The following is a 26,766-nucleotide window of genomic DNA, read 5'->3' as shown; positions in this document are numbered from 1 at the left end:
GTCCTGTAAATGATAAAAAGCAGCATCTTAAATCGGTAGTATAAACATGGGCCTTTAAACAACTGCTGAGACCAGTGGGTGGCCATTTAGAAAAAAAAGATGGACCCATCTTTCATACCATATGCCAGGAGAAACTCCAAACAGATAATCAAAAGATCATGTGTAAAATATGAAACTGTAAAAATACTAGGAAAATAATACAGGTAAACTTTACAATCTTAGAGTAGGAAAAGTGTTTCTAACAAGGACTCAAAATCTAAAAGCCACAGAAGAGATTTAACTCTGTGAAAATAAACTTCTGTGTGAGGGAAGAAAAACCCATACACTCTAATGACAAACTGGAAAAAATATTTGTAACTCTTACCATAGATAAAAAGGCTAATCTCTCTAGTATATAAAGAAATGGGGATTAATAACCCAATACAAAAATGGGTAAGGGCATAGAGACACCTCAAAGGAAAGAAAAACAGACTTCAACAGAAGAAAAGATATTGGACCTCGTTCGCAAGAGAATATAGATACCATTTTTAAACCGATCAGATTGGCAGAAATCCAAAAGTCTGACAACATACTCTGGGAAAATATGCATCGTAGGTGGGAGGGAAAAGGGTACAACCTCCGTGGAGGTTGGCAAGATCTACCAAAATTACTGACTTTGACTCAGTGCTCCCAGTACAGGAAAATATCCTACAGCTATCACCACACAGGTATCCAGGTAGAAAGGGTCCTCAACATAGTATCTTCACTACTGCTTAAGAGGCAGATTGCTTGCGTCTTGTCCCTGAACATAGAGAAACCAGTGGTTTCCACTTAACTTTTCTCAGTTACTGGGCTGACGTTAAGATCTAGAAATATGAAAGATATTCTAGTTCACCATACTCTTATCTCCAAAATTCTGTATCGTTCTTAATGCTTCCCATGGAATAAGCAGTGAAATGATATCAGACTTTAGTGCTCAGCTTGCACGTCTACAGAGATAATGCACCAAAGGCAAATACTAGAATATCCATGTGAGTATGCAATGGAAATTCTGTCTTTTTCCCAAGGGCATTAAGCATCCCTCAGAGTCTGCTGAATGACAAAAGCAGGAAACGTGTTCTGCCCAGGCTGGAGGTCCACTCCAGGATCCGGAAACCCACAAAGATACGCAGCAAGCAGGTCAGTGACCAGGGGGAACTTTTAATAGTGTCCCTGGTCACAGCATTCTGTGCTAGGCAGGTGCTATTCTCCATTCTCCTAGAAATTTAAAATAACCAGGCCCAGGAAAATTCTCAGATGATTTACTTGGGGTAAAATCCAGCAAAATAAGCCCAGGATTCTAAAGGTCAATTCAAATAAATTGCCCAGCCTTTGACTTTGGAGAGGGAGGCAGAGCAGATGGCTTCCCGAGCACAGCCTTTTCACATTCTTGGACACCAGATGGGTCTGCATGGTGCCAGTCCAGTCACTAACTAGAGATACTGTCAGTGTAAAAATGCAGACTTTCTTTTCCCTTTTAGACCAGTGCCCCTACCACATGTACTTTGAGGGAGGAGTTTAAATTCATGTGCAAAAAATACACAAAATTTTCCTAAGGAACAAATCTCCTGTAAGCTCTCCAAGATAAGATCTGTTTAAAGCATAAAAATAAGATGTCGCCAGGAATAAAATGGAACAAGACTGGTAAAAAACCAGCTAAATCTAAATATATACTTCATAGCTTTTAAAATTAGTATGTCAGTCTGGATTCAGCCCAATTTCTAAGCTACTGCATTTAATTCCCCTGTCAATTCTGCGTAAAAACACATGAAATGCCTGTCTGGAAGCTTACATTTAGGACCCACGATATAGGTCTATATAGCTGTGTGCACGCGCGCGCGCACACACGCACACACACACACACACACACACACACACACACAACACTCGTTTTCTCTCTCTCTCTCATAAAGTTTAGTACTCTCAAATGCTCAAAGTGTCAATATTCCAATTTTTCCGCCTAGGAACTCTAAAATCAGCATTTCTGATTAATTAGACTAAACACAAAAAGTCACTAGAGACGGATCAAATTCGGGCTATCACTTTTGAATAGTTCCCTAGTCACTTTAGAGAGGCTACACGTAAAATATCCTCACTATATTAAGCACAACTCTTATGTAGCAAAAAAGGTTTGCTGTCCAGAGTCCTTAAATCTCCTCACCCTGCCCAGGGACAGGACGAATGCACAAAAGGTGCTTGAAAACGTAAGCACTGAGCTAGATTTTGAATGCTGAGCCACCTCAGAAGAAATCAGCCTGGATACCACTTCACCAACGAGCTCTCCTGTCCTAGAGTCAGCAACTGGTTAGCAGACAGCATGACAGAGCCACAATGCGGTACTGTACCAGACCAGAGTCCAATTGTACCAGAAATCCAATTACACAATGTCCCGCTGAGCCCCATTACTCTCTTCTTGGTAGGCGAGCTGCTTCTGAGGAAAGAGCTCTACAGTGACCTCAGGCAAACTCGGGTCAATTTGCTTCACGGTCCACTCAAGGACTCTAGCCTATTAATGTACTGTCTACTACTTAGGAATTTTCTAGGGATTCTGTTCTGAAAAGACTTTAGGACTAAACCAAGAGCAGACCTTGCCAGAAACCTCAGGAAACTTGACAAGAGGGTAGGAAACCCGACCAAGCTTTAAATCAAAGACTCAGTGGCAGCAAGGGTGCTTAATATTCAGTCGTAGCATTAGTATGTTTGGTACTCCATTCACTCTTTCAGTCTAGTCCTGCAGAGGCTAAAACCACTAAGGAACAACTACATGCAGTGGGTTGGGTGGGAGCTGTTTAATTACACCTTCAACAAGTTCTGGCATCGGCAGAGCCGCCAGCTCTCCTCTTCTATGCTTCACAGTATAAACCGCCACGCTGCGGCATCCCTCCCCCAAAACACGTCCATTCCATACCTGCATGAACACTTTTCCAATGACCACATCGTCGTCATCCTTAAACACTGTGCTGAAGACTACTGTGACTCTGTCCTTTTTAGACTCAACATACCTGAGGGGAACACAACCCATGAAGTAGTAAGTACAGAATCAGAATGGGGTTTTGTCAAGAACTTGATCTCGAAGCGGAACAGGCGGGTACAGTCATAAATCTTTTAATTCATAAAACAAGGCATGCCAAAGGAGACTAAGTATGTATGACCAGCAAAGTCTATATAATGCACACATGCCCTGAGAGGGGTAGGAGATGAAGATCACCCAAAGTAGATGGTACTAATCTGTCTACGTGGTAAGATGTGGAATCTACTAGTGTTAGTGATTCTCAGAACTTCACTCCTAAACATCTTTAAAAAAAAAATTTTTTTTTTTTTTACATTTATTTATTTCTGAGACATAGAGAGAGGCAGAGCATGAGCAGGGGAGGGGCAGAGAGAGAGAGGGAGACACAGAATCTGAAGCAGGCGCCAGCTCTGATCTGTCAGCACAGAGCCCGATGTGGGGCTCGAACCCACGAGAACCGTGAGATCACGACCTGAGCTGAAGTCGGATGCTTAACCGACTGAGCCACCCAGGCGCCCCTTTTATTTCTTTATATACTATGAGATTCCTAGTATGTAGATGATTCAAGAGTTGCAAAAACACAGACTCCATGGTCACCCTCTACCTCTTCATTACCTAGGCTATATTATACTGAAGGAAACCTTCAACAGTGGTGTCTTAAAGGAAAGCAGTGGATTCACTTTTCTTCTTTAGCCAACTTTTGATATCTGGAGACTAGCAGAAGTGGCCCCTCCGCCCCCCATCATCTATACCTTGGCTTTGAGAATTTTATGAGAAAGACATGTTAGGGATATTCACCCAATAGAGTTTAAGGTCTGATCTAACCATGTGTCTTTCAGTAAGGGCATATAACAGACACACCCAGGCTTTAGGGCCAAGTCCTATACTCACATGGTCTCATCATCCCTATAATGGATAACTGCCCTGTTCTCTCCTTCCTTGCCTTCTTCTTGGAACTGGAAGTATTTCTCAAAGACAGAGGCAAAACAATTTCGTTTCAACATGCCAGCCTGATGCACAATAGAATCCTTGGATGCAGGCAGATTTTCAAGGTCATATAGCAAGGAGACATTATATCCTGGAAGGGGGGGAAAAACCCAGAGGTTATATTAAAAAAAAAAAACAACACATAAAAACCAAACAACTTTGCAGGTTCTAATGACATTTTATTTTGTTTCAGTGCCTTTTAAGCCAGGTAGATTGCTGTGCATTCCCATACGCCTCATATGGCAAATGAGGTAAGGCAAATAAAACCCCAATTCTTGTAAAATCACTGTAAGTATACACAGCTAATTAACAAATTCTCTGCAAAAATTTGAATCAATATCAAAGATGACAGATTACAAATAAGGAACAGGAAGAACCCATAATCCAGGAACTCTCATTAGAAATTTAGTGTTCTAGACACTGTTGGGAAGGGGGCTTGCATTATAGCTATCAAGCTATAATGAGTTACATATTTTTCTTCGATGGTTTAACCTGCCAAGTGCTAACACAGTCAACAGCTGGGGAGCTTTCTGATAAAAACACAATACAACTTCTTGCATGCCATCACAAACCCTTTGTGGAAGGAGGGAAGGTACGGAAAAACCTTAAGAGTGTGTATGTCTATATATATAACGTGTGTGTGTGTGTGTGTGTGTGTGTGTATACCTCTCCAATAGCTTTCCCTTGTATACACTAAAAATTTCAAAGTGTTTTAAAATATCTTACTTCATTTAATTTCTGTAAAAATTCTTTGAAGTAAGCAGGCCAGATACGGTTATTCTCATCTTAGAGGGAAAAGGAAGTTCAAAGGAGCAAAGTGCCATGCTAAATGCAGCAGGATATAGAGGTGTCAGCAACTCTATTTTGAGTTGAATAGAATGGGATCCAAATTCTGGCCTTGCCACTTTGTGATCTTGGACAAACTACATAACCTCTATAATTCTGGCATCTGTTTAAAAAGGGTGGTAGGATGGGAGAGGCACCTGGGAAAATTAAAATAGCATTTTAAAGCGGCTGTAACACAGTAGGTCATCAATAAATGGGCCCCAACGCTAAGTCTGCGACCACCACACACTACTTTGCCTCTTTACAGCATGTCGAGTACGAGTTCCAGCAAACAAGGCGGGGACAACTGATTATCTGATCAAATGATGAATACACCCCAAAAAGTATACAGACAGTTTTGTAAGAGTATCTGTACATCACTTGAGTATCACTTCACATGCTAGGTAAGTGCTGGAAATAATTTTACCAGAACTGTAAGGAATATCTTAAACATTTATACTTTGTTACTATTTAATCTTTTTCCAAGGGCATTCCTCAGGTCTGTGTTTTTTGTTGGATCTATCCTCCCTGAGAACATGAGCTATCTAAATCTCTGTTCTAGATTGTACTTAGCACATTTTTGATACTCCAATATTAAATAATATCAACCACCATTCCATTTTGGGTACCAGAAAACAAACCAGATAAGCAAACAGACTGTAAGATTAGATAGAAAAATAAAATATTTAAAGTTGAGGTTTGTTAGTTTCAAGAAGCCAAATAAAACAAATTAAGTAAATTACAGCTGAAGTCAGACTTAAAGAAGGCTTTGATATGATGAAGAGAACATCCTGAGAATAGATTAAAAGTAAAGACCTAGTACGGCCTGGTGAGTTCCCCAAACTTGCCTAGATAAACTCACAGAGAAACAGGAGACACACTACTTCCACAAGTTTTTATATTTTGCACTTGTATGAACACAAGGTCTGCAGTCTGGCATTGCCTGTGCTTTAGCGGGAAGTGTAAGAAAAGGCTCAGGGACAGAAACCTAACCTCTGTGTTACACCCCAGTGGTTCCGACACACTGCTTGATCTGAGCTGTGACAAGGATGCCCAAGAGTTCCTATATGATTTTTTTCTGTTCTAGTTCTGCTTCTTCCCTTCCTCCCTCCCTTTCCTCACTCTCTTTCTGAAATTCCTTGATTCCTCTTAAAGCCTATAATGTTATTTATTTTTTGGTTTTTATTTCTGCGATACACTTTTACATCAATTTGGGGATGAACACATTTTAGTATTCTTTCTGGACTGCAGTCAATGCTCCCACGCGCAGTACTCCTAGTAACAAGTTATATCCCAAAGGCTTCTGTATTTGCTATTTTTGTTTCCAGAGTAGCATACAGAAGACAGGAGAAGGTATTCTACTGGGAGTGGTGAAGCATGTCATATTATAAACATGAAAACAAAGAAAAATGTCACGAAGGTTGGGGAAGGAAATATGCTAGCAAAAGTAATAACTGCTGTTAAAAGACACAGACACACCTTCCTTCTTAGAACAATTTGCAAAGCACCACGGGTAAAATTTGCAAAGTACCACAGGAACAACATTTGAGTAACACTATGTTACTTGGTCCTCATCGGGGGGTCCAGCTAAACGCCTCAGAACTTGAGACTACCACCTATTCACAAGGAGGAAAAAATTGTTCAGTTTTTTTGCTTTGTCTCTCCTATAAAGCAGTATAACATAGCTCTTGTAATTAAGGAAGGCCATGGTGGGCCATGGTGCTTTTCAATTCCCGCGGCTGCAAAGAGGCGATTTATTCTTTATTAGAAGAACAGATTAAAAGAAGGGGTTGAAATTTTTGTTACTTGAATATGCGAGAACAGTTGTGTTTCCTTCTCCACATGTGCAGAGCACAGAAAATGGTGTTAATAGGGGGCTGGGGTGAAAACCAAGGTTTGCTTAATCTCAGAAGACATTTTCATCACCATGAGCAAGCAAATAAAAATGGCCCGCTGGTTGAAAGATTAAGGAAGAGTCATTTGGCCCCACCAAGTAAAATGTTAAAAATGACAACATATAGCAGTTCTGCACACCACACTGTGAACCATTCCTGGACAGTGCAAAGCCCCTTAGCTTTTGGAAACAGCTTTATTTTTGTGGAGAGGACTGAAGTGGGAACTGGGCTCAGGCAGAAATATTTGTAAAATGAAAACTATTTAAATGAAATGCTTTGTTTAAAAAAAAAAAAAGCAGAGTACAAACAGGACAGGTCTCTTTCCAGGTCATTCCACAGTTGCTTACGGGACTACATACCTGATTCGGGATTTACCAAGAAGCTCCCATACACCCTCTTTAGTAACTAGAAAATACAAAAACAAATGTTAATCCAAAGGTCATGATAATGTCATTTTTTTTTTTTTTTTTTTTTTTTTTTTTTTTTTTTTAAAGCACTGAATTTCCCAAGCTGCTTCTAAGCCAGATTTCTTAACTTTCATTTGGTGGATGGGACACTGGATACACAAGGAGAAGCACATGTATCTGAGTTACCAAGCAAATCACTCACAGAACTGAGACTGAATACAAAAGGTTAATTAATCTAGGATCTGTTTTTCAGTCAAGGCTCATCTTTTACTCTTTCAGGATTCAGTCACATCCTTTATATGTTCTCTGTTCTCCTCCAGACCATATACTGCACACCATCATGTTTTTAAGAATGCAGAAGAATGGCAAACCTGAGTGACAGATTACGTCAGTTATCAACTAAGTACAGGCCAAACCAGTAACGAGGTGAGTGAAGAGAGAAAAACCAGAATTGCTGGGATCGGATTCCAGTTAGCCTGCTTATCTTGTAAGCTTTCAAATTATTTAGTTCATCACCAGTTTTATGCAAAAGACAACAGATAATTGCACCTTAGCCAGTTGTTTCTACTGGAGGGCCCACAGAAGGTTGTACTCTCTAAATGGTTTTTTCCCCAAAACCAATACTTACTGCTGGCTACTCTCCAGCTTTGGGGAGTAAATGATAAAACAAGAGCCCTTTTTACACCTTCCTATTTCTTCTCTGTCAGTACGACTGTTTCACCTGGTGGTAATTTCTCCTAGGCTGACAGTTTAGGAAACAAACCTTTTATTCTGGAAGGCCTAGTTCAGACTTAAATGTTATATAGAATACAATAAGCAGTAGAAAGGCAGCTATCTGAAGACAGAAAAAAGTAAATATTAGAATCGTCAGAACTTGGTAACCTTTTTGGTATTTAGTAGTCTTTATATGACTAACAGACTAAACACAGACATGACTTATTCTTAACCCTCATTAAAAACATACTTAGGGAGGGAAAGTGTCACCACTATTTCACAAGAAGGGAAAACTGAGGCCAGTATACTTAACAGCGTATGTAACAGTAATATAAAAGGCTGCATGGTTTTGTCTCTTGACATTCAGTCAATTTCTTAACACTATCTCACCACAAACACATTAATGATCCTCTGAAATTTTCTGGGATGCCAAAAAAAAAAAAAAGGACACTTAATCCTTGACAAGTTACCAATTAAAAGTAAACAAAAGCCATCAACTTTTAATTGTAGGAGTTATACATGCATCTTCAACAGAATTCCATCAGCTAAGAAAAGGACTGCAGACACAGGAGCACTAGAGGGGAGCTCTGTGCAAGCAAGCACTCAGCCCTGCTCACTGCTGTGGTCTCTGCATCCACACGCGCCCACATATGGGGACTTTCAATAAACAGAGCTGAGTGAATACTGTTGTTTTCTTTGACTCTTACTTTCAATGTACACTTCAGAGATTAAAAAAAAAAATCAGCAGCAAACCATATATTTAAGTCATATTTGAAAAAATTTTCACATGGTGAAGTTCTTTCCTTCTGTTCTTAAATATTCTTTAAGATTCCACATATTTATGTAACCATTTTTATACAGCTGGAAGAAATTCTCTATCTGTAAATGTGGATAATGGAATGGACCTCAAAGCATGGATCAGCGATCACATCTGTTTGTACAAAGGCAAAAGACAAGTAATGCCACATGCAGTTGTGATCTGGTGACCATATAGCCACTGTGAGGTTATCTTTTTTACAGAAGAGGAACTGAAGGGAGAAGTTCAAGGTCACAGAGTTTTTTGGTGGCACAGGGAGACCTGATCTTCAGGTGTCCTATATACCACTTCTCCTAAAGAGTCCTGGAGATGGGGTGAAGGGGTGGGGGTAGGGAAGTAACAGGCACATCCCTTAAGAATTTTCACTGGCATCCCACCTCTGAGCTATAATTCTGTACTGTGAGCACTATGGGTACCAGGAGAAAGGGAAAGTTAGATGTGGGAGAAAAAAAACCATAGCTCCTAATTCTTAGTTTAATTCCAAGCAAAGTTAAAATTCTGAGATCTGAGAGGTTCTTACAGCCAAATTTCAGCCACGTTCAACTCCTCTGCTCCCTCCCCCTTGGTGAAACCAACGGTTGCCTCCCTGTTTATTTCACTTGCACTTTTAACCCTGTATGATTCCCTTTTTCAATGAGCACCATCTTCCAACCTGACACCAGGAGATGGGTGGAGGCAACCCACTGATGCTCACCATCAGACCTTCCCACCCTAGCAGCAGAGGCTTTCAAAGTAACAAGCTGCCTCCGGTTATCACAGGCTGGTCACTGTTTAACCAACTCAGGGAGCCATTTACTGTGCCCTCTGCTCCCGAACTGTGAATGTTACTTGCTCCACCCACTTGAGCGGGTGGAGCTGGCTCTTTGGCCCTGTGGGAGCTACAAGAATAGTGCTGTTATGGAGCTCCAGTGCATGGAGAGCAGTCTGGAAAGGAGATTTAAGAAATCTAGCTGTTACACTTTCTTCCCCTCCCAAGGATTATTGTTATCACCACACCTGCATCTTTACACAGAGAGGACTGTCTAGGGAAAACGATTACACGATTTTGAGCTGTCTGTTCAAAGGTTTAACAATTCTTTACAGCTAGTTATTTTATGGTTAATCAAAAGCAGGGCCACCTTAACAGCCACTTGTTTCTTTTTACTCTGAATGTGGTAAAGGGAAGAGTTGGCCACTAGCTTTTATAGAATGATCCTTCTTATGCTTTATAAGGCTAGGTCTTCTTGCTGAAGATTTTGTTTCATGTAAAACAACCCTGAACACAAATTCTGTAAACGTTTCTTCTACCGTTGAACTTATGAGGCAAATCAGAAAAGGTTTTGGCTCTCCCCTTGAAATGTTGGGACAGATCAATTGCATATGAATATCTAAGTGACTGCCTATGGCTCTTGGTATTCTATTTGGTTAACATTAATTTTAGTTTTTATACCAAAATATTATTGAGATTTTGATCTTTTTTTTTTTTTTTTTTTTTGCCAACAGCCTTTTCACTGCATAAATTTTAAATAACTAAAAAACTACTACCCTTAATCACAAAGAAAACAGAAATGGCCATATCTTCATTCACCAGATTAAGGAGAACCTAGCTTGTTAAAACTAAAAGATATTTGAAAACTGATTCAGGAACTGAGTCATACTTCCTGCTTTGAGACCCAACCACAACGTGTGCACACTGGTGTAACAGCATTTTCTTTCTTCCATAAATGGCTCTCCCCAGAGCAAATACAGTTCAACAGGAACCAAACCTGCTACTTTAGCTATAGAAAGAAGCCAGTGAATGAGGCATGGCCATCAAGAATTTCATAATGCATAGACATCTTTTTATTTCCCGTACAGTAGTCAAAAGGAAGAAGAGATACTTAAAGAGGCCAGCTCTAAAGAAGTTTAAACCAAAAAACTAAAAGGGTAGATTTGTGCCTCAATTTCTACAGTATGAAATTAAGATCATAAACCTTTAAGGCCAGAGTTACATACCTGCTTCACGATATCATAGAAACAGAACGGAACCTATCTCAGTCTTGCAGTAGCTATTTTTATGTTGGTCAAAGAAATATTCTTCAGTGCATTTTTTGGAGAACAAAAGTTTTCATTTCATTAGTTAGGGACCATCTTTATTTTCCCCGAGTAATAAACAGCCAAAGCCTTTTCTAAAAAACACCCTTTCTATCATTATGGACAATGGAGTCAAGAGCCCCTGGTTAGGTGGGCAAGCTGTCCAAAGTGGCCAGTGCCGGTAGGGGTGGTCAGTGCCATGGACCTTCTATGAGTGGCAAGCTGCCAGTTAAAGGTGACAAGGAAATAAGAGTCCTGAGGAAAATGATGTGGAACATACCTCATCAGCACCATGTGCCTGAAGTTCCTTGTAGAATTTCAAAGAAATACTGACCATCACTTTTGTTTTGTCTCCATTAGGATTTGAAATATGATAGAGGACTCCATCGAAATCTGTGAAGAAAGCAAATAAAACTGCTTAACTTGGGAATGGGGAATAAGACCTTAAGGCACCTGGCTACCTCGTTACAGGCCACAAGGAGGTCTCCCTTGTAAGTAGGCATATAAGCAAAATATGTGCAGATAAGCAAAAGTTTAAATCCATGCAGAAAGTATAAACACTGAGATAGAACTGTCAAGTACTTATCTGTCCCCCTTTAAAAAAAAATATTTAAAAAAAATTAAAAAAAATGTTTACTTTTGAGACAAGGGCAGAAAAGCGGCAGAGAGAGGCGACAGAATCTAAAGCAGCCTCAGCACTCTCCGTGCAGAGCCTGACGTGGGGCTCGAACCCACAAACCGTGAGATCATGACTTAAGCTGAAACTGAGAGTCAGACATTTTAACCAACTGAGCCACCCAGATGCCCCACTTTGCTCTTTTTAAGGGAAAAAAAAATTATTTATTTATTTCGGGAGAGAGACAGAAGGGGCAGGGGAGTGGCAGGGACAGAGGGAAAGAGAGAGAGAATCCTAAGCAAGCTCCTCCCTGTCAGTGCAGAGCCCAAGACAGGGCTCACGAGGGCTCAAGCTTACGAACTGTGAGATCATGACGTGAGCCAAAATCAAGTTTCAGATGCTTAACTGACTGGGCCACCGAGGTGCCCCTCTTTGCTCTTTACTAAAATTACAAAGCTATTCTTACCTTCATCACAGCTTGGTGCTGAAAGTTATTTCTTAAAAAGCTTTTGTTGTGATGTATGTTAAATATGCATACGAGATAATGTATAATGAACTCCTAGTTCCCACCATGTGGCTTCACCAATGATCAACACGGCCCAATCTTATTGGGATACCCCCCTCGCAATGATTTATTCTGAAGCAAATCTGAGACATCACATCATTTCATTCATAATTATCTCAGAATGTATCTCTAAATGATAAAGAAGAAATTTCAGAAAACACAGCCACAATACTGTTGCCATGCCTATATTTTTAAAAACAACTACTTAATATCAAATATCCAGTCAAGTCTTCAAATATTTGGTCTCAAAAAAACCCCCCAAAATAGTTTTATTTTATTTTATTTTATTTTTTATTTTTTAAATGTTTATTTGTTTTTGAGACAGAGAGAGACAGAGCATGAATGGGGGAGGGTCAGAGAGAGAGGGAGACACAGAATCTGAAACAGGCTCCAGGCTCTGAGCTGTCAGCACAGGGCCCGACGCAGGGCTCGAACTCACAGACCGTGAGATCATGACCTGAGCCGAAGTCGGACGCCCAACCGACTGAGCCACCCAGGCGCCCCCAAAAAAACAGTTTTAAAATACTGTTGTCTTATTTGAATTAGGATCTACACTGCATTTGGTTATCTCTTAAGTTTCTTCTAATCTCTATATAGGTCTCCCCTCTCTTTGGCTATTTTCCTGCAGTACAGAGAGAACTCACCCTGTGTAGTTCCTGAAACCAGGGGCTGAGTGCCACCACTTTAGGGAGACCTGGCATTGCCAGTTAGTAGGAGGGGACGGGGATGGTAGCCGGACTCCTGTCATAGCACTAGAGCTGAAGTGTTCCAAGACCATCTAGTCAAGTACCCTCATTTTATGGAGGGTGACTGTTTAACTCCTTGAAGTTCACACAGCAAGTGAGTAGTATCAATATCTAATTCTTTACAGGAAATAGAAAGCAATAACCTCTGACTTGCTGAACAGGTCTCTAGCATTTTCCATGTTTCCCCACTACTCTAGTGCTAGGCAAACTGAGAGGAAGGCTACTTGAAGATAATTTAGTATTTCCAAATTAAACAAACTTTGGTTCGTACCACAAAAGTAAACACAACCTTCTAAGGTACCAGCAGGTTAACTTTACACAGTCCAATAAATCCATAAAATAGTCATCTGAAACAATGACCTCAAAAAAGCCTTCACGATCAAGGGATTGTACCCCGAATGTCAAAATTTATTTTAGAAGCTATTTTGTTTTTCTATTTTTATATTAGCTTTACAAGGTTGAAGTAAGGACACTTACCTGCAAATGTTACTTCTACTGCTTCTGGTTTGTTACTGCAAAACAAAAGAAGAGTCCCTTAGTTAAGACGGTTGTTTTGCAGCTTGCCTTCCAGGGGCCTTGCAAAGGCTCCTGAGCTTTACTTCAGATCACAGCATTCAGTACCAATTTTATGCTGACTGCTGATCTGAGTACACAATTCATTTTCTCATGTACCTGAACCTTTGGGCTCACTTAAGGTGGAGGATACAAAAAGGAAGCAGGACAGGTACTGCTTTTGTTTTCCAGCTGCTGTCGAATCTCTGCCGTGGTTGGCGCTTAACTTCAATTTAGAATTCCTTAACATTATGATATACACCTTTGCATACGTGAACTACAAAATGCTATCTTTTGATCAGTGTCTCCCTCCACAGCACTGTAGTGATGGAGACAGAGGTAGTACACTCAGCAGGAAAACTGCTAAACAGAATGTAGAATGGTTTTTAATATACTTAAGATGAAAGGATGATCTCAGGCCATAAAACAAAACAGAAAGTCTGTATCAGTTCGAAGACAACTTGTAAGTCTTCCTACACATCTTTTCCTCTCCCTTTATGTCACCAAAGTACTCACCACTCTCCTCCATGAAGTCCTCTCTGACTGGTTCTACCCTAGTTTTGTTTTGTTTTGAAATTACAGTGTGACATTTCCACAGAAAGCGCAGCACAAAGTAACACTGTGAAATCACTGGGAACAGTCAGGACTCCGATTTTTCAACTTTAGCTCTTCATCAAGACCATGTTTTTCAGACGAGTTAACATCCACACACCTTTATTTTCTCACCTATTCACCTATAAAATGGGAGAACACGATGACCCTACTGACCTCATAGAACTGCTAAAGATAAAGCAAGAGAACGGACACGAAACAACTTATCCTGGAAGGTAATGACGACAGCCTGATACTTTCTGTGCAGCTGCCAGCTCAGCCTGGTATGTAAACTTCTATTTGATAAATGTTGCTGAGTTCTTACCTAGAAAGCATGACATACATCCTAGCTATAAACAATAATGGCCAATTAACCTCCTGTGAAAAGCTACCTTACGTGATAGCCCCACTTCTCCAAGCCCAATGGTAGGAAACAAAGGAAGACGCCACAGTTTTATCACTAGCTACCTATGACTCAAATGACTCTACTTTGTTTTATGGACCAGAAGACAAGACATACACATTTTCACATTTATCCTTGCCTAATTTGCTCAAGACCTCATAATCAAGAACATATCTTTTATACTATCTCTGCTCCCTCACCTGTAAAGGGAACCAAGACTGAGTTGCCCTCCAGGGTTGCTGGGAAATAATGGAATATAGAGTGTGGTTTATGACTGTTAAAAAGCTGCTACAGATGCTAAACAATACCTTTCCAGGAAACTGGCTTCTACTAAACATATGCTAGTCCCGTTGAAAAATCAACCTATACAGGTCACATATGAAGTTCCACCCTACTCCTTCAAAGCCATATGTGACTCAGGAAAAACACTTCGGGAGTCTCTAAGAATGGAAGCATCAGGTGTGTTTATGGGGAAGCAGTGAGTTCAGAATATGATGGGAAAAAAAAAAAAAAAGAAATGAAAATTTAAGTTGCTTCTGATCTTTCATTTGAAACTGCACCCCAGGAGACAAAGGCAATGAATGGCCAACCACCATTCCTCATCGCTAAAAAACAAGGACAAAGGAAGAAGCAGCACAAACATTAATCTATGGCTCATTTAGACGAAATATTAAGAAGCTGCACAATGGGAGGAAGCACCAAAGTGTATTTTCCTGGGGAAGGGTGGCTGTGCCAAAAAGTCAGGGTGGAGGCTTGTAAAAGTCCATATTGGATCACTTAGTAGGTGGTTGGGTCTTTTTTTTTTTTTTTTTTTTTAATCTTTAGGCTTTAACTCAGCCAACGGAGGACTGAATTCCACCCCCCCCCCCACTCTCCTACTTCATCAACAGACCAAGAAAAATTAGGTATAAATAAAAAACATTAAGGTTCTAAGCGATAAACATTTTAAGGCTGAAACTCTGAATTTCTCTAGACTGTGAAGTTCCCTAACCACAGGGAGAAGTTGCTTACCAAGAGCTATCCTAAGTGGTTTGCTGCCTGACTTGGGAATATCTGTCAAATAACCACCATTAATATTTTAGTTTACTATTTATGGCTGCACAAAAGGTTGTAGAGGAGACAGGCTGTAGAGGAGAACACTGGGCCAAAGGAGTCTTCCTGAGAAGTTATATGGGAGTTACAACTCTGTGCCCCAACAAGGAGACCATACCAAGCGTGACACAGACCAAACAGGATGGTGTCAATTCCAAGACCAGGTGTTTGTTATTTACTTTTGTGGCTTAAAACCAAGGAGCTAGAGGGGAGTAAGGTATGTTTTATCTTACTGGGGGAAAGCATACCACTTAATAGACCAAAAGATAAATGGGTAAGTTGTTTTTTGTTTTACCATCTGCCAAAGTTTCAGATGCTGAGGGGGAGTTTAATCACAATAAAAGCAAATCCTTCCGAGTTGACTGTTCAACACAAGTCCTGTCACTTACTGGCTATGTAACCACATTCGATGTTACTCAATGTTGCTGAGCTTCAGGATCCTTTTCTAGAAAATGGAGATTAAAAGGTTGTTGTGAAGACTAATTGAGATGACATGTGTGCAAGTTTCCCAACCAGTGTCTTGTGACTAAGTTACAGACCTGCTGAGATAATAATGATCCTTGCAGCCCTTAGGGCAGTCCAGTGGAAGGATCTCTAGGCTAGGCCATTTACCCAACGTGCCTTATGAATATCATATTCTGTTTGTGACATATCATAAACAAGGTCAGAAGTCACCAGTGAAAGGTAGCTGGTTAATACCTATGTGCATAATACCTATGTCTACTCCCTCCACAATTCCCATCAGCCCTACTTTTCTCAACTGTAAATGGGAACTGCTGTCACACAGGCCCATTTTGAAATCAAATGAAACTATGTTAAAGCTTATAGCAAAGTGTCTAATTCATAGATGATAATCAATGAATTAGTGTTTCTTCTAGGTGGAGTCAGAAGAGACCACACCTTGAAGCCATGGTTGGGAGAAGTTGTGGGATTGTGCTAAATCCCAGAATCAGAAATTGGTCAGCAGTACCAGGAGAAACGGAACCCTATTAGTATCAGAGTGCTTAATGTCCAGAATCCTGGAACAAATCAGCTAGATAAGCCCTCAGGGTTACTGACTAGATAGCACAAGATACTAAAACATATTCAATTCATTAAGATGGGTTTCAAACACTATTTTTAAAATCCTTAGAAAAAAATTGCTATCCTTTTCCATTAAAAAAAAACTCATTTATTTTTGAGAGAGAGAAAGAGACAGAATATGAGAGGGGGGTGGGGAGAGAGACAGACTCTGAAGCAGGCTCCAGGTTCTGAGTTGTCAGCACAGAGCCCGATGTGGGGCTCAAACTCACAACTGTGAGATCATGACTTGAGGTGAAATTGGACACTTAACCGACTGAGCCACCCAGGCATCCTACTCTTATCCTTCTTCTAAGGAAGTTCCTAGAATGTTACTAATTCATCAGTTAAGAACTCCTGACAACTTCATTTTCCAATCCTCTTTTCTCATTAAGGATTTTGGAGCCTTTACTCCTGAATGCATCCAATTCCCCATTTGGGCATTTATGTCCCTCTTCTACTTATCCCTTCACTGAGCTGAATGAGACGAATTACTGACTTCTGCTATCTCACTGTAAGGTTTCTGATCTCTCTTCTGTAATTCTCCTAGAAGGCTCCCATCATCCCATTTGAGCAAAGACTAGAGAAATGCGGTCCTTACTCTCTACTAAGCTGTATCTCAAGATATGGAGAACAAAGATGATCTAAAAGTCGATTCACACAATGTCAGAAAAGTGATAAAATCAGCACCTAAAGAAACTAAGATCCATCCTATCTGGGCTCATCCCTTCCTTCAAGAAAATATTTACTGAGCTAACTCTATATACAGTGAGGATGCTGGGAAAGAATGATGACCAGGGACAGGCTCTGCCCTTAAGGAGTCATCAGTTTGAGGGAGTGTAGCTCTGGGGCTTCACGCCCAAAGCACTGCTACAGAGGTCAGAAGTCAGGCAGCAGTGTGCAACTGTAACGACCTGTTAACAGACCCATCAGACCATTCCATTTCTTCTGAATGCTTAACCAATGTCCTAATTCCAAATCATTTCAAACCAGTCTGTCTCTCTGAGGACAGATGCAGCACATTTAGGAACGAGAACAGGGTATCAGCAAGATTTAATTTATTCCTTTCTCAAATTTCTCCTCCCACAGTCCTTGCCCACCCCAACTGGCACCGCTTGCTCCCTGAGCGTCACTCCCCCTCACAGAACCACAGAGCCCCGCAACATGCACAGCTGTGGCAAGGAGCCAGCATGCACTTAAAATCAACAGCGATTCGCATCTGACAGCATTTCCTCAATTCTGGCCTCCAGACTCTAGCTAAGTTGGTAGGCCTAGCTTCTGAGGCTGAAAAAGTTCTTGGTTGTATATACAGCAACAAAAAAATTAAATTAATCTGCCAGATTACTTCTGCTTTAATTGGGCATCTGGGTAAGAATTCCTAAATGAAAAGGCAACGCTGTTGACAAGACCTGTGTATGAGGTTACCTGCAGTGTTGAGCATGGCTCTTTAATCAGCATGTTCTCTTAGTCTGTAGGCTGTCAGGGAGACAATTTACCAATAATTATCATTTTGTGAGGACATATGAATCATTCCAAGAAGCCATTTTCACAGGAGTGTGGTAGGAAAAAAATAAAAAGCAATTTGTTGGAATGAATCTTAGGCTTCGTCAGTACTGCCTCCAAATAAATTAAAAGGTGATTACGACCCAATGTTAAACAGTTCAGATAAAAGAACTGCTTTACCCAAAGGAAGTTGAGACACTTAGTAGGATGTCACATGCAAGAAGATCTAGCAGGATGACCTGAGGCATGATTTAAAGAAAAAAGAAAAAAAAAATCAACCTGAAGAGGAAAATCGCCGAACTGTATTCTGCAGCATGCACCACAGAACGATTTTAAGACTACCTCATGCTTGCATTTTCAGCAGCTGCAACAGTGCTAGTGCTGTCCAATAGAACTTTCTGCAATGATGGAAATGTTCTGCATCTGTGCGGTCCAAATAAGGCTGCTACTAGCCACATGTGGCAACTGAGCACTACAACTGTGGCTGGAGCGAGGAACTTAATTTTAGTTCTATTTCACTCTAATTCTTATTTAACCTTAACTAGCCACATGTAGCTTCTGGCTATTGTACTGGGCATCACAGAACTATGAGATTCGTTCTGGAAAAGGCTGCTCAGAAGTATAATTTCCCCAACTGGTCTGAGAAGTGCACTCTCTGCTCTCTGTGTACTCTGAGAAGAGGAAAGTAGGGTGAAGCTGACCTCTCCCAGCAAGTTCTCACGCTGGTAAAACCTCTCAAATTTCCAGGGTTTCTCCTCCCAGCTACTCCCCTTCTTTAATGCCTTTCTCCCATCTCCACCCTAACACATCTCACCCTTTGGCTCCTCTATAACTTTTGCCAATAGGTTTTCTCAGAAAGGCGTCCTTCCTCTGTTCCTGCTTGGGGCACTGGAAGAATCCCATAAATGTTTATGATGATCACACTACTCATTTTTTGCTAGAAGTTCTGGAGTAGTAGCCATGTGCCTTGATAAATACGTTAACTACTTCAATGCTGCCTCACCGTGTATGCCTGGAAACTCACAGTGGGCTTAGATGCCAGCTTCTGCTGGGTGTTACATCTACAATCCCAGGAAAGCCCCACTTCCTAGGCCTGATATCAGGGTCTCTTTTCAAAGATTTTCAAAGTGCTGTTTTGGGCCTACCTATTTAAAGTCACTTATCAAACGGAAGACAGGCCATAGTAAAGCCTAAACTTGCTGCCCTGCCCTAATATGCAACACTGCTAGAACATATGCTTTGTTAAGAAATGTCCTAGAAATTCCAACTTACGCTTCCAGACTTGAGTGCCTATTTTAATTCCTCTGAAAGAGTATTTGTAAGAGTTAATTTTCTAAAAGGAAAAGAGCTGACGTTCTGGATAATGGGCTTCAATTTGGAATCACAAATACACAAACAGATATGAATGTACTTCTACACTACAAGGCATGCTTCTACTTGAAAATGAACAGGCATTTATCTTGTCAATCGGCTTATAACCACCCAGATCTCATTCTTTGCTAGTCTGGACTCGAAAACGCATTTAACAGGTTCAGCTGTGAAAATGCAGAAGTTAATTTAACTTCCTCCTCTGTGCTACACTGCTCAAAAAAGTACACAGCAATCACCCAAAATAAGACTCTGATCTGATTGACTTGAACCCTTAAAATGCAAAGAATCTGGCCTAAAATATAAGCAACTGCAGCCCGTGGCAGGAAACAGTAGCTACTGCTTACTGTATGCGTTACTTCATGGAAAGCCATGCTTTATTTTACAAATAAAATCTGTAACCTTACTAAAAGGGACAGGAGACACAATATGTTCCATTTAAGTAGTGAGTTAGAAGTCTTTTTTTTTAATGCCAAGCCACAAGTTCATTATGACTACTTAGAATTTCCCCTCTACCAATCCTCTCCCGTCTGCAGATCTCCAAGCACTTACTTTCCCATCACTAGTTCCCAGTTCACCAGAAAGTTTGCACTTATTTCCTCAACTGTGCAACCAAGATGTGAAGCCCCATCCTCACAATGGAGAAGTGAGGCAAAGGGACTGACTATGTACAGGCCACCAAAAATTCAAAGCTAAAACCAAATCTTCGGCTCACGTTTTAAACATTAGAAAGCAAAGCAGCTTTGGAGGAGGAGGTTGTTTTCTACAGGTTCCCGTGTTTCACAGAGAAGACTGCCTTGGAAACATGTGCTAAGCCCACCTTTAAAAAGGCCAGTGGTAAAAAAAGTGATCTAAGAATCACCTTTATAGACTTTGGATTCTTATTAAGTGTGTACCTGGGCCAGGATTACCACGGAAGAAATCACAGACCAGGGATCTTGTATAAGCGTTTAAAAGATAAATGGGTGGGGAAAGTTGAGTTAGAACCTCAGAAGAGAGATAAGGAAGGGGTGTGGATTGGGAGACTATAAGCTTTGCTTGAGAAAGATGTAACAAAATGGCCAAAGTGTCTTACAGCACTGTTCCAAGAAGGGAAACCAGAGAAGTCGCATTTGTCGGGCTGCAAGACTGAATCTGCTTTCAGTCTTGCCTCCTGCTCCTTTAGACGAAGAAGGGGGGGGGGGGGAGGGGAGCGAGAAGGCTGGTGGTGATCTGGGCCTGAATCTTCTTCCCTCCTCCAGTCCTGGGAATTCCTGGAAACTCCTTTCAATCCAATCCCAAAGGAGCTTTCTTCGGGTTCAGAACAATGACGGGGACTACAGAAGGAAGGGGTCCACTGCTCGCTCCAGAAGGCAATGGGATACCCCGGCCAGAGTTCCGGGCCCGGCAGTCCTCACGTCCTACAGGTCTCCTGCCCTTTGGCACTCACGCTCCTGTCCACTCGCCGCTTCCGCATCCCTCCACGGAGCCTCTCCCCACGCATCTCTGCCCCTCACCCCACCGCGCCCAGTCGCCTCCCACGTCTACCCCGCCGGGGCCGTCCCCACACCCGGCCAGGTCTCCCACCTCGTGCCTCCAAGACTGGGGGACTGAGCGATACTAGGGACTAGCGTGGGTCAACTCTGCCTCCCCCGCCACCCCCCGGCCCCGGGCGCGCGCTCACCCGGCGGCCGCGTTCTCGAACTTGAGCGCGAGCGTCTCCTCGATGATGCGGTTGTTCACCTCCAGCAGGATCATGGCGGCGGCTGCCCCGGGCAGGGGAAGGAGAAACAAGGGACGGTGAGGGTGGGTAAGGGAGAAAAGGACGGAGGGAGCGGCCCTGCTGCCCCCTGAGGAGGGGGGTTGGGTGGGGTAGGAGGTTAGGGGAAAAGGGGAGAGGGACCAGGGTGGGGGGAAGGGGAAGACGCGAGCGCTCGCCCGCGCACGCACTGGCTGTGGAGACACCCACCCACCCGACCGACCTGGCCCCCGAAGCCTGAACCCGCCTGCCGAGCCGCCGCCGCCGCCGCCGCCGCTGCCGCCTCACCGACAAGCCCGGTCCCCGCCCAGCCCCCGGCTCTAGCCGGCCACTTCCGCTCTCACACCCACTTCCGCTCGCTGCCCGGACGCGCGGCCCCGCGGCGCCATTTCCGCTTCGACCCCTCGTGCACGCGCACGCAGGGTCGCCGCGGAGGCTGGGGTGGCGTGGCGCATGCGCGACCCCCACCCCGTCCCCCGGTCGCCTCCGCCTTCCCACAGTTCCCCCTCACTTACAGCCTTTGCGAGTTTGTTTCCGAGCGGGCTGTCATTCCCCAAAGCCTGCTTTACTGTCCAGCGCCTCCCAACCGCTCGTCCCAGAGGTCCAGCTCCACCCTTCCGGTCTTGTCATTTCAAAGACCCCGGCGTCTTCTCCCAGGCGGTTCCTTTGCTCTCAGTTGTGTGTCCCTTACTCATGCCGCACTAATGGCTGTCCAGCGGCACTACCACGAATTCACGAATTCATTTCTCCAACAAATATTTAGTGGGCTTGTGCTCTGTGCTGGGGGCGCAGTGGTGAACGATACGACTCCCTGCCCTCGTGGAGCTTATAGTCTGGTAAAGGAAGCATAATAAATTCTCAATTATAGAACTACAAATTGTTAAACGTGTAATGGAGGAAAGGAATGAGAAGTCACCGTGGTGAATATGTCTCTCCGGGGTCTTGTCATGTCTCCGTTTATGTGCCTGGGGAGCTGCCCCTGGGTGCCAAGAACAGGATTTCTGTCTTTGAGACCCTTAACCTAACTACCTCTTCCAGAGACCTACCTACCTTCATACTCATCTGTATCCAGAATCTGCACCTTCTGTCTGTGTGTCTTGTTCTGTATTTTCCATCCTCTGGGGGAATCTAACAAACTTAGTTAAATCTCTTCTACCTGTACTGACTTATTTTCTGTTATGTACTCTTGGGGTAAGAGTGGGAAAATCCAAAAAATGAACAAAAACTAGTCCTTGTCATCAAGGCCCACACAGCTCTTTAAAACATTTCTTATAGGCTAACATTTTAGCATTAATGTTTATTGAATTAAAATACTACATATACATAGTGTAAAAATACATACATAAACTAAAAGTCTTGTAATGAAAAAAGCAGTTCCCTGGCCTACTTTTTAAAGGCAATATCTTTAACTCTTACATATTCATCCTGATTCCATCCATATATCGAAACAATTGCTTTTACTATTCTTGATTTGTTAATTTTAAGCATTATCTGTTGACTTCCTGCTATGATAGATAAGAACATGACCTTTCACTTCTGCCCCTGCCCCCACAAAGTTATGTAACAATTTTGGGTGAAACCAATAATCAGCATTTAAATTATTATGTATGCAAACATTATTTGCCAATGAGCTCCAAAGTACATTACAACCATGCCTTCTAGCTTATACAGCCCTTCATTTTTCTTAGAGTTAACTATTGCCTTTTTTCTCTCTTGTCAATTTCCCATATTATCTACAGTTGCCTGCCCATCCCCTCTGTAAGTACTCCAAGACTTTGTCAAAGTCTAGCAATATTTTCCATATACTCAAATACATAAGTTCCACTTTTTCTCTGGAGTCTTTGTCCCAGAGCCCTCCTGTCTCTTATTTCAATCTGGATTGACTGCTCTCCAGACTTGCTGTACAGTTGTCATTCTGGGATTTTCCTTCACTGCTGTTCTGGGCTGTTTTGCCCATTTCCTGGATCCCATGTCTTCCTCTTTCTTGGTTTACTTCCTTGTTTTGCTAAAGTACCTTCTTTAGTAACTTCCTAAGGAAGGGACTTAATTAAGGGCTATGTTGTTGGAATCTTTGCATATTTGAAAATAGCTTTTTTTTTTTGTTTTTAAGTGATCTCTATGCCTAAAGTACAGCGCTAACTCAGGACCCCAAGATCAAGAGTCACATGCTCTACCAACTAGCCAACCAGGTGCCCCCATATTTGAAAATATCTTTGTTCTAACACTTGAATTGTAGTTTGACTGTGTTAAAAAGAAACCCCAAAATGGGACACCTGGGTGGCTCAGTTGGTTAAGCGTCCAACTTTGGCTCAGGTCATGATCTCGCGGTTCACAAGTTCGAGCCCCGCGTAGGGCTCTGTGCTGACAGCTCAGAACCTGGAGCCTGCTTCAGATTCTGTGTCTCCCTCTTGCTCTGTCCCTCCCCCACTCAAGCTCTGCCTCTCTCTATCTCATGAAAATAAATGAACATTAAAAAAAAAAAAACTAAAAAAAGAAAAAAGAAACCCAAACTCGTGTTACTTAGGCCAACTCTGCAAAGAAGGGCTTAATACCAAACCAAATTACACTTTCAACCTCCCTCAGAAATTTAGTCTTTAGTCAGGAATTTTCTGATCAGCACCAATCAGGTTATCAGTGTCATGGACCTTCTTGATCCCCTAAAGGAAGATGAGGTAATGCACCTACTAAGACCCTTTTGTTCCCAAGTGAAGGTGAGACTTCACCTGAAATAATCCTCTTTTCTCTTCAGGGCTTCCTCGTCCTGCCTTTTGAAACCTGTCCTTTTCTATAGCCCCTCAGAGCTCCCCTCTACTTGCTGGGTGGGATGTTGCCTGATTCATGAATTGTTTAATAAAGCCAATTAAATCTTCAAATTTACTCGGTTAAATTTTGTTTTCTTAACAGCTGGTTATTGATTTCAAATTTGAAAATAATTTTTCCTCATAATTTTGAGTATTATTTCATGTTATTTGACCTTTCAGGGCTGCTATATAAAAAGTCTGATTCCTGGGGCGCCTGGAGTATTATTTCATGTTATTCGACCTTTCAGGGCTGCTATATACAAAGTCTGATTCCTGGGGCGCCTAGCTCAGTCAGTTAAGTGTCTGACTTCGGCTCAGGTCATGATCTTGCAGTCTGTGGGTTCTGTGGGTTCAACTCCTGCATCGGGCTCTGTATTGACAGCTCAGAGCCTGGAGCCTGCTTCAGATTCTGTGTCTCCCTCTCTCTCTGCCCCTTCCCTGCTGTGCTCTCTCTCTCTCTCTCTCTCTTTCAAAAAAAAAAAATAAATGTAAAAAAAATTTTTTTAAAAAGTCTGATTCCTACTCGTATTCCTGATCCTTTGTATCTTCCCCATCTCTAGAAGCATTCAAATTTTCTCTTTAAGCTATTGTTTGGAAATTGTATAATGATGCATTTTGCTATGACTCTTAATGTTTCTGTGCTGAGCACTCATTCAAAAGGGAAACTCAGGGGTGCCTGGGTGGCTCAGTCGTTTGAGCGACTGACTTCGGCCCAGGTCATGATCTCACGGTTTGTGAGTTCGAGCCCCGCATCGGGCTCTGTGCTGCCAGCTCAGAGCCTGGAGCCTGCTTCAGATTCTGTGTCTCCCTCTCTCTCTGACCCTCCCCCACTCATGCTCTGTCTCTCTCTGCCTCAGAAATAAATATACATTAAAAAAATTTTTTTTAAAACAAAAGGGAAACTCATGTACTTCAGTTTGGGAGGAAACTTTCTTTAATTATTTCCTTGATCATTTCTTCTCTATTTTCCTTGTTCTCTTTCTGGAATGCCTGTTACTTAGAAATTTGATTTCTGGACTGATCCTTTAATTTTCTTTTCTATTTCCTATTTCTTTGGGTTTTGTTTGTTTGTTTGATTGACTTTTATTTTTAATAGTAGTAAAATACACATAACATGAAATTTGACATCTTAGCCATTAAAAATTTTTCTTTAATCTTTATTTTTGAGAGAGAGAGAGAGCAGGGGAGGGGCAGAGAGAGAGGGAGACACAGAATCTGAAGCAGGCTCCAGGCTCTGAGCTGTCAACACAGAGCCCTATGTAGGACTCGAACCCACAGAACCCACAGACTGCGAGATCATGACCTGAGCTGAAATTGGACACTTAACCAACAGAGCTACCCAGGTGCCCCAACATCTTAGCCATTTTTAAGTGTAAAGTTCAGTAGCATTAAAAATATTCACATTGTTATACAATTACTTGTTTTGTCTTGCAAAACTGAAAACTCTCTACCCATTGTTTGTTTTTGTTGTCCTACTTTTCTGGGATATTGCCTAGTCATTATCTTCAACCATTTTAAGTTTCAGTTTTCCTATCTTTATTTCCCAAGACCTTTTTAATGAATGACCTCACCCCATATTATTCTCTCTTTGTTTTATGGACAGGAATACAGGAATATCTTCTATCTCTCTGGATGCTACAGCGTGTTTGTTTTTATTTTTTCTTCTGCTCTCTGCTATGATCTGTTTCTTTGGGTCCTTTTTAATGCTAATTTATTTAGGTATTTTTCTTTTATGTTAATGGCCATCCTCTAAAGTCTGGCCACTTTAGCAGTCTGTTTGACTGCTAAAGAATGAGACTAAAAAAACTGAGTGGAGACTTGAGTATATGGGCAGGATGAGTTCCTTGATGCCTTGCTACTCAAGAGGGACCAGCGGCATTGGCTTCATCTGAGAACTTTTTGGACATGCACAATTTCAGTCTCCATTAGAAACTACAGATTTAGAATATGCATTTTAACAAAATTACCAGGGGATTTAAATGTACATTATGTTGTGAGAAGCACTGGATTAATGGGCTTCACCATAAGGTGCATCAATGATGTGCTAGATTTCATTGGGGGCCCATAAAGGTCAATATTGGGAGGTCTTTTCTCTGGAGAAGAATCTTCAAGTTGCGTTGGGAGCTTATAAATTTGGCATTCCCAGACTATATGGGGGGTAGGGAAGAGTGCTTTGAATTCCAGCTGACTTCCACTTAATCCCATTATTAGCCCTGTGTCTCTCCACTGCCTTCCACTGGGCTAGAGTCTATAGAAAATAAATCTTTAGTGGTGGAGGGGGTGGAAGGAGGGTGGGTGGGGTGGGAAAGGGTATAATCCCTTGACTACTAGTGGACTTAGAATTCCAAAACTTTTGATACAGATTTTCTTCCCATTTTCTTTATCTTGCTTTTGGTTTATTTAAATTTATGACTAATAGAAGATATATCTTTGTACTACCACCCACTTTTCTTGAATCTTAACATATTATAATTAAACTTACTGCAGAGCTTCATGAAAAGAAATACAGTTGAAACTTCCTGAGAATCCCACCCAATTTCATTCCTTTCGCTCCTTCCTCCTCCACTCCATAAAGGCACACCCTGCATGTGGTGTTTATCCTTCTCATGCATGTTTTTACACTTTCACTGCATAAATATGTATCCATAAACAATGTATAGCATTTTTGCATATTTTAAGCTTTTAATAGTTTTATACTGTACATCTCCTTTGAAACTTGTTTCTTTTAGTCAACAATATATTTTTGAGATTTACCTATGTTGTTACATGTAGGTGTTTTAACTGTGAGATAGCTTTCCAATGTACAATTATACATTATGATATTAAAGGTATTCATCCATTATCCTATTGAAGGACACTAACGTTTTTTTCCAGTATTTCTGCTATTACAAGCAATGCTGCTTTGAACATTTTTGTACCTATTTCCTACGTATAGATGTGACAATTTCTTTAGAGTATGTTCCTTGGAATGTAACTGCTAATACGTAGGCTACAGATATCTTGAACT

The 26,766-nt window shown here is 41.6% G+C and overlaps 1 protein-coding gene across 2 annotated transcripts in view; it reads right to left on the bottom strand.

Moving 5' to 3' along the window:
- Window positions 1-21,286, bottom strand: part of ARPC2 (actin related protein 2/3 complex subunit 2) — a 29,036-nt gene extending 7,750 nt beyond the window's left edge. Inside the window, exons 1-7 of one of the 2 annotated variants that reach the window (XM_042995312.1) lie at window positions 21,182-21,286; window positions 20,884-20,965; window positions 13,130-13,164; window positions 11,006-11,118; window positions 7,095-7,140; window positions 3,920-4,106; window positions 2,927-3,020 (exon numbers count right to left, since the gene is read on the bottom strand). In XM_042995312.1, coding sequence (XP_042851246.1) covers window positions 2,927-3,020; window positions 3,920-4,106; window positions 7,095-7,140; window positions 11,006-11,118; window positions 13,130-13,164; window positions 20,884-20,957 — 549 coding nt within the window. In that variant the 5' untranslated portion in view covers window positions 20,958-20,965; window positions 21,182-21,286. Of the gene's footprint in view, window positions 1-2,926; window positions 3,021-3,919; window positions 4,107-7,094; window positions 7,141-11,005; window positions 11,119-13,129; window positions 13,165-15,679; window positions 15,712-20,883; window positions 20,966-21,181 lie in introns of those variants that run through there. The other variant, XM_042995313.1, reaches the window with a different exon arrangement.
- Between the last annotated feature and the right edge of the window lie 5,480 nt (window positions 21,287-26,766).

Source organism: Panthera tigris, chromosome C1 (assembly GCF_018350195.1).
Source record: "Panthera tigris isolate Pti1 chromosome C1, P.tigris_Pti1_mat1.1, whole genome shotgun sequence".
NCBI lineage: Eukaryota > Metazoa > Chordata > Mammalia > Carnivora > Felidae > Panthera > Panthera tigris.
The sequence above is the reverse complement of the archived record's forward strand: the minus strand, read 5'-3'. Positions and strand labels throughout refer to the sequence as shown.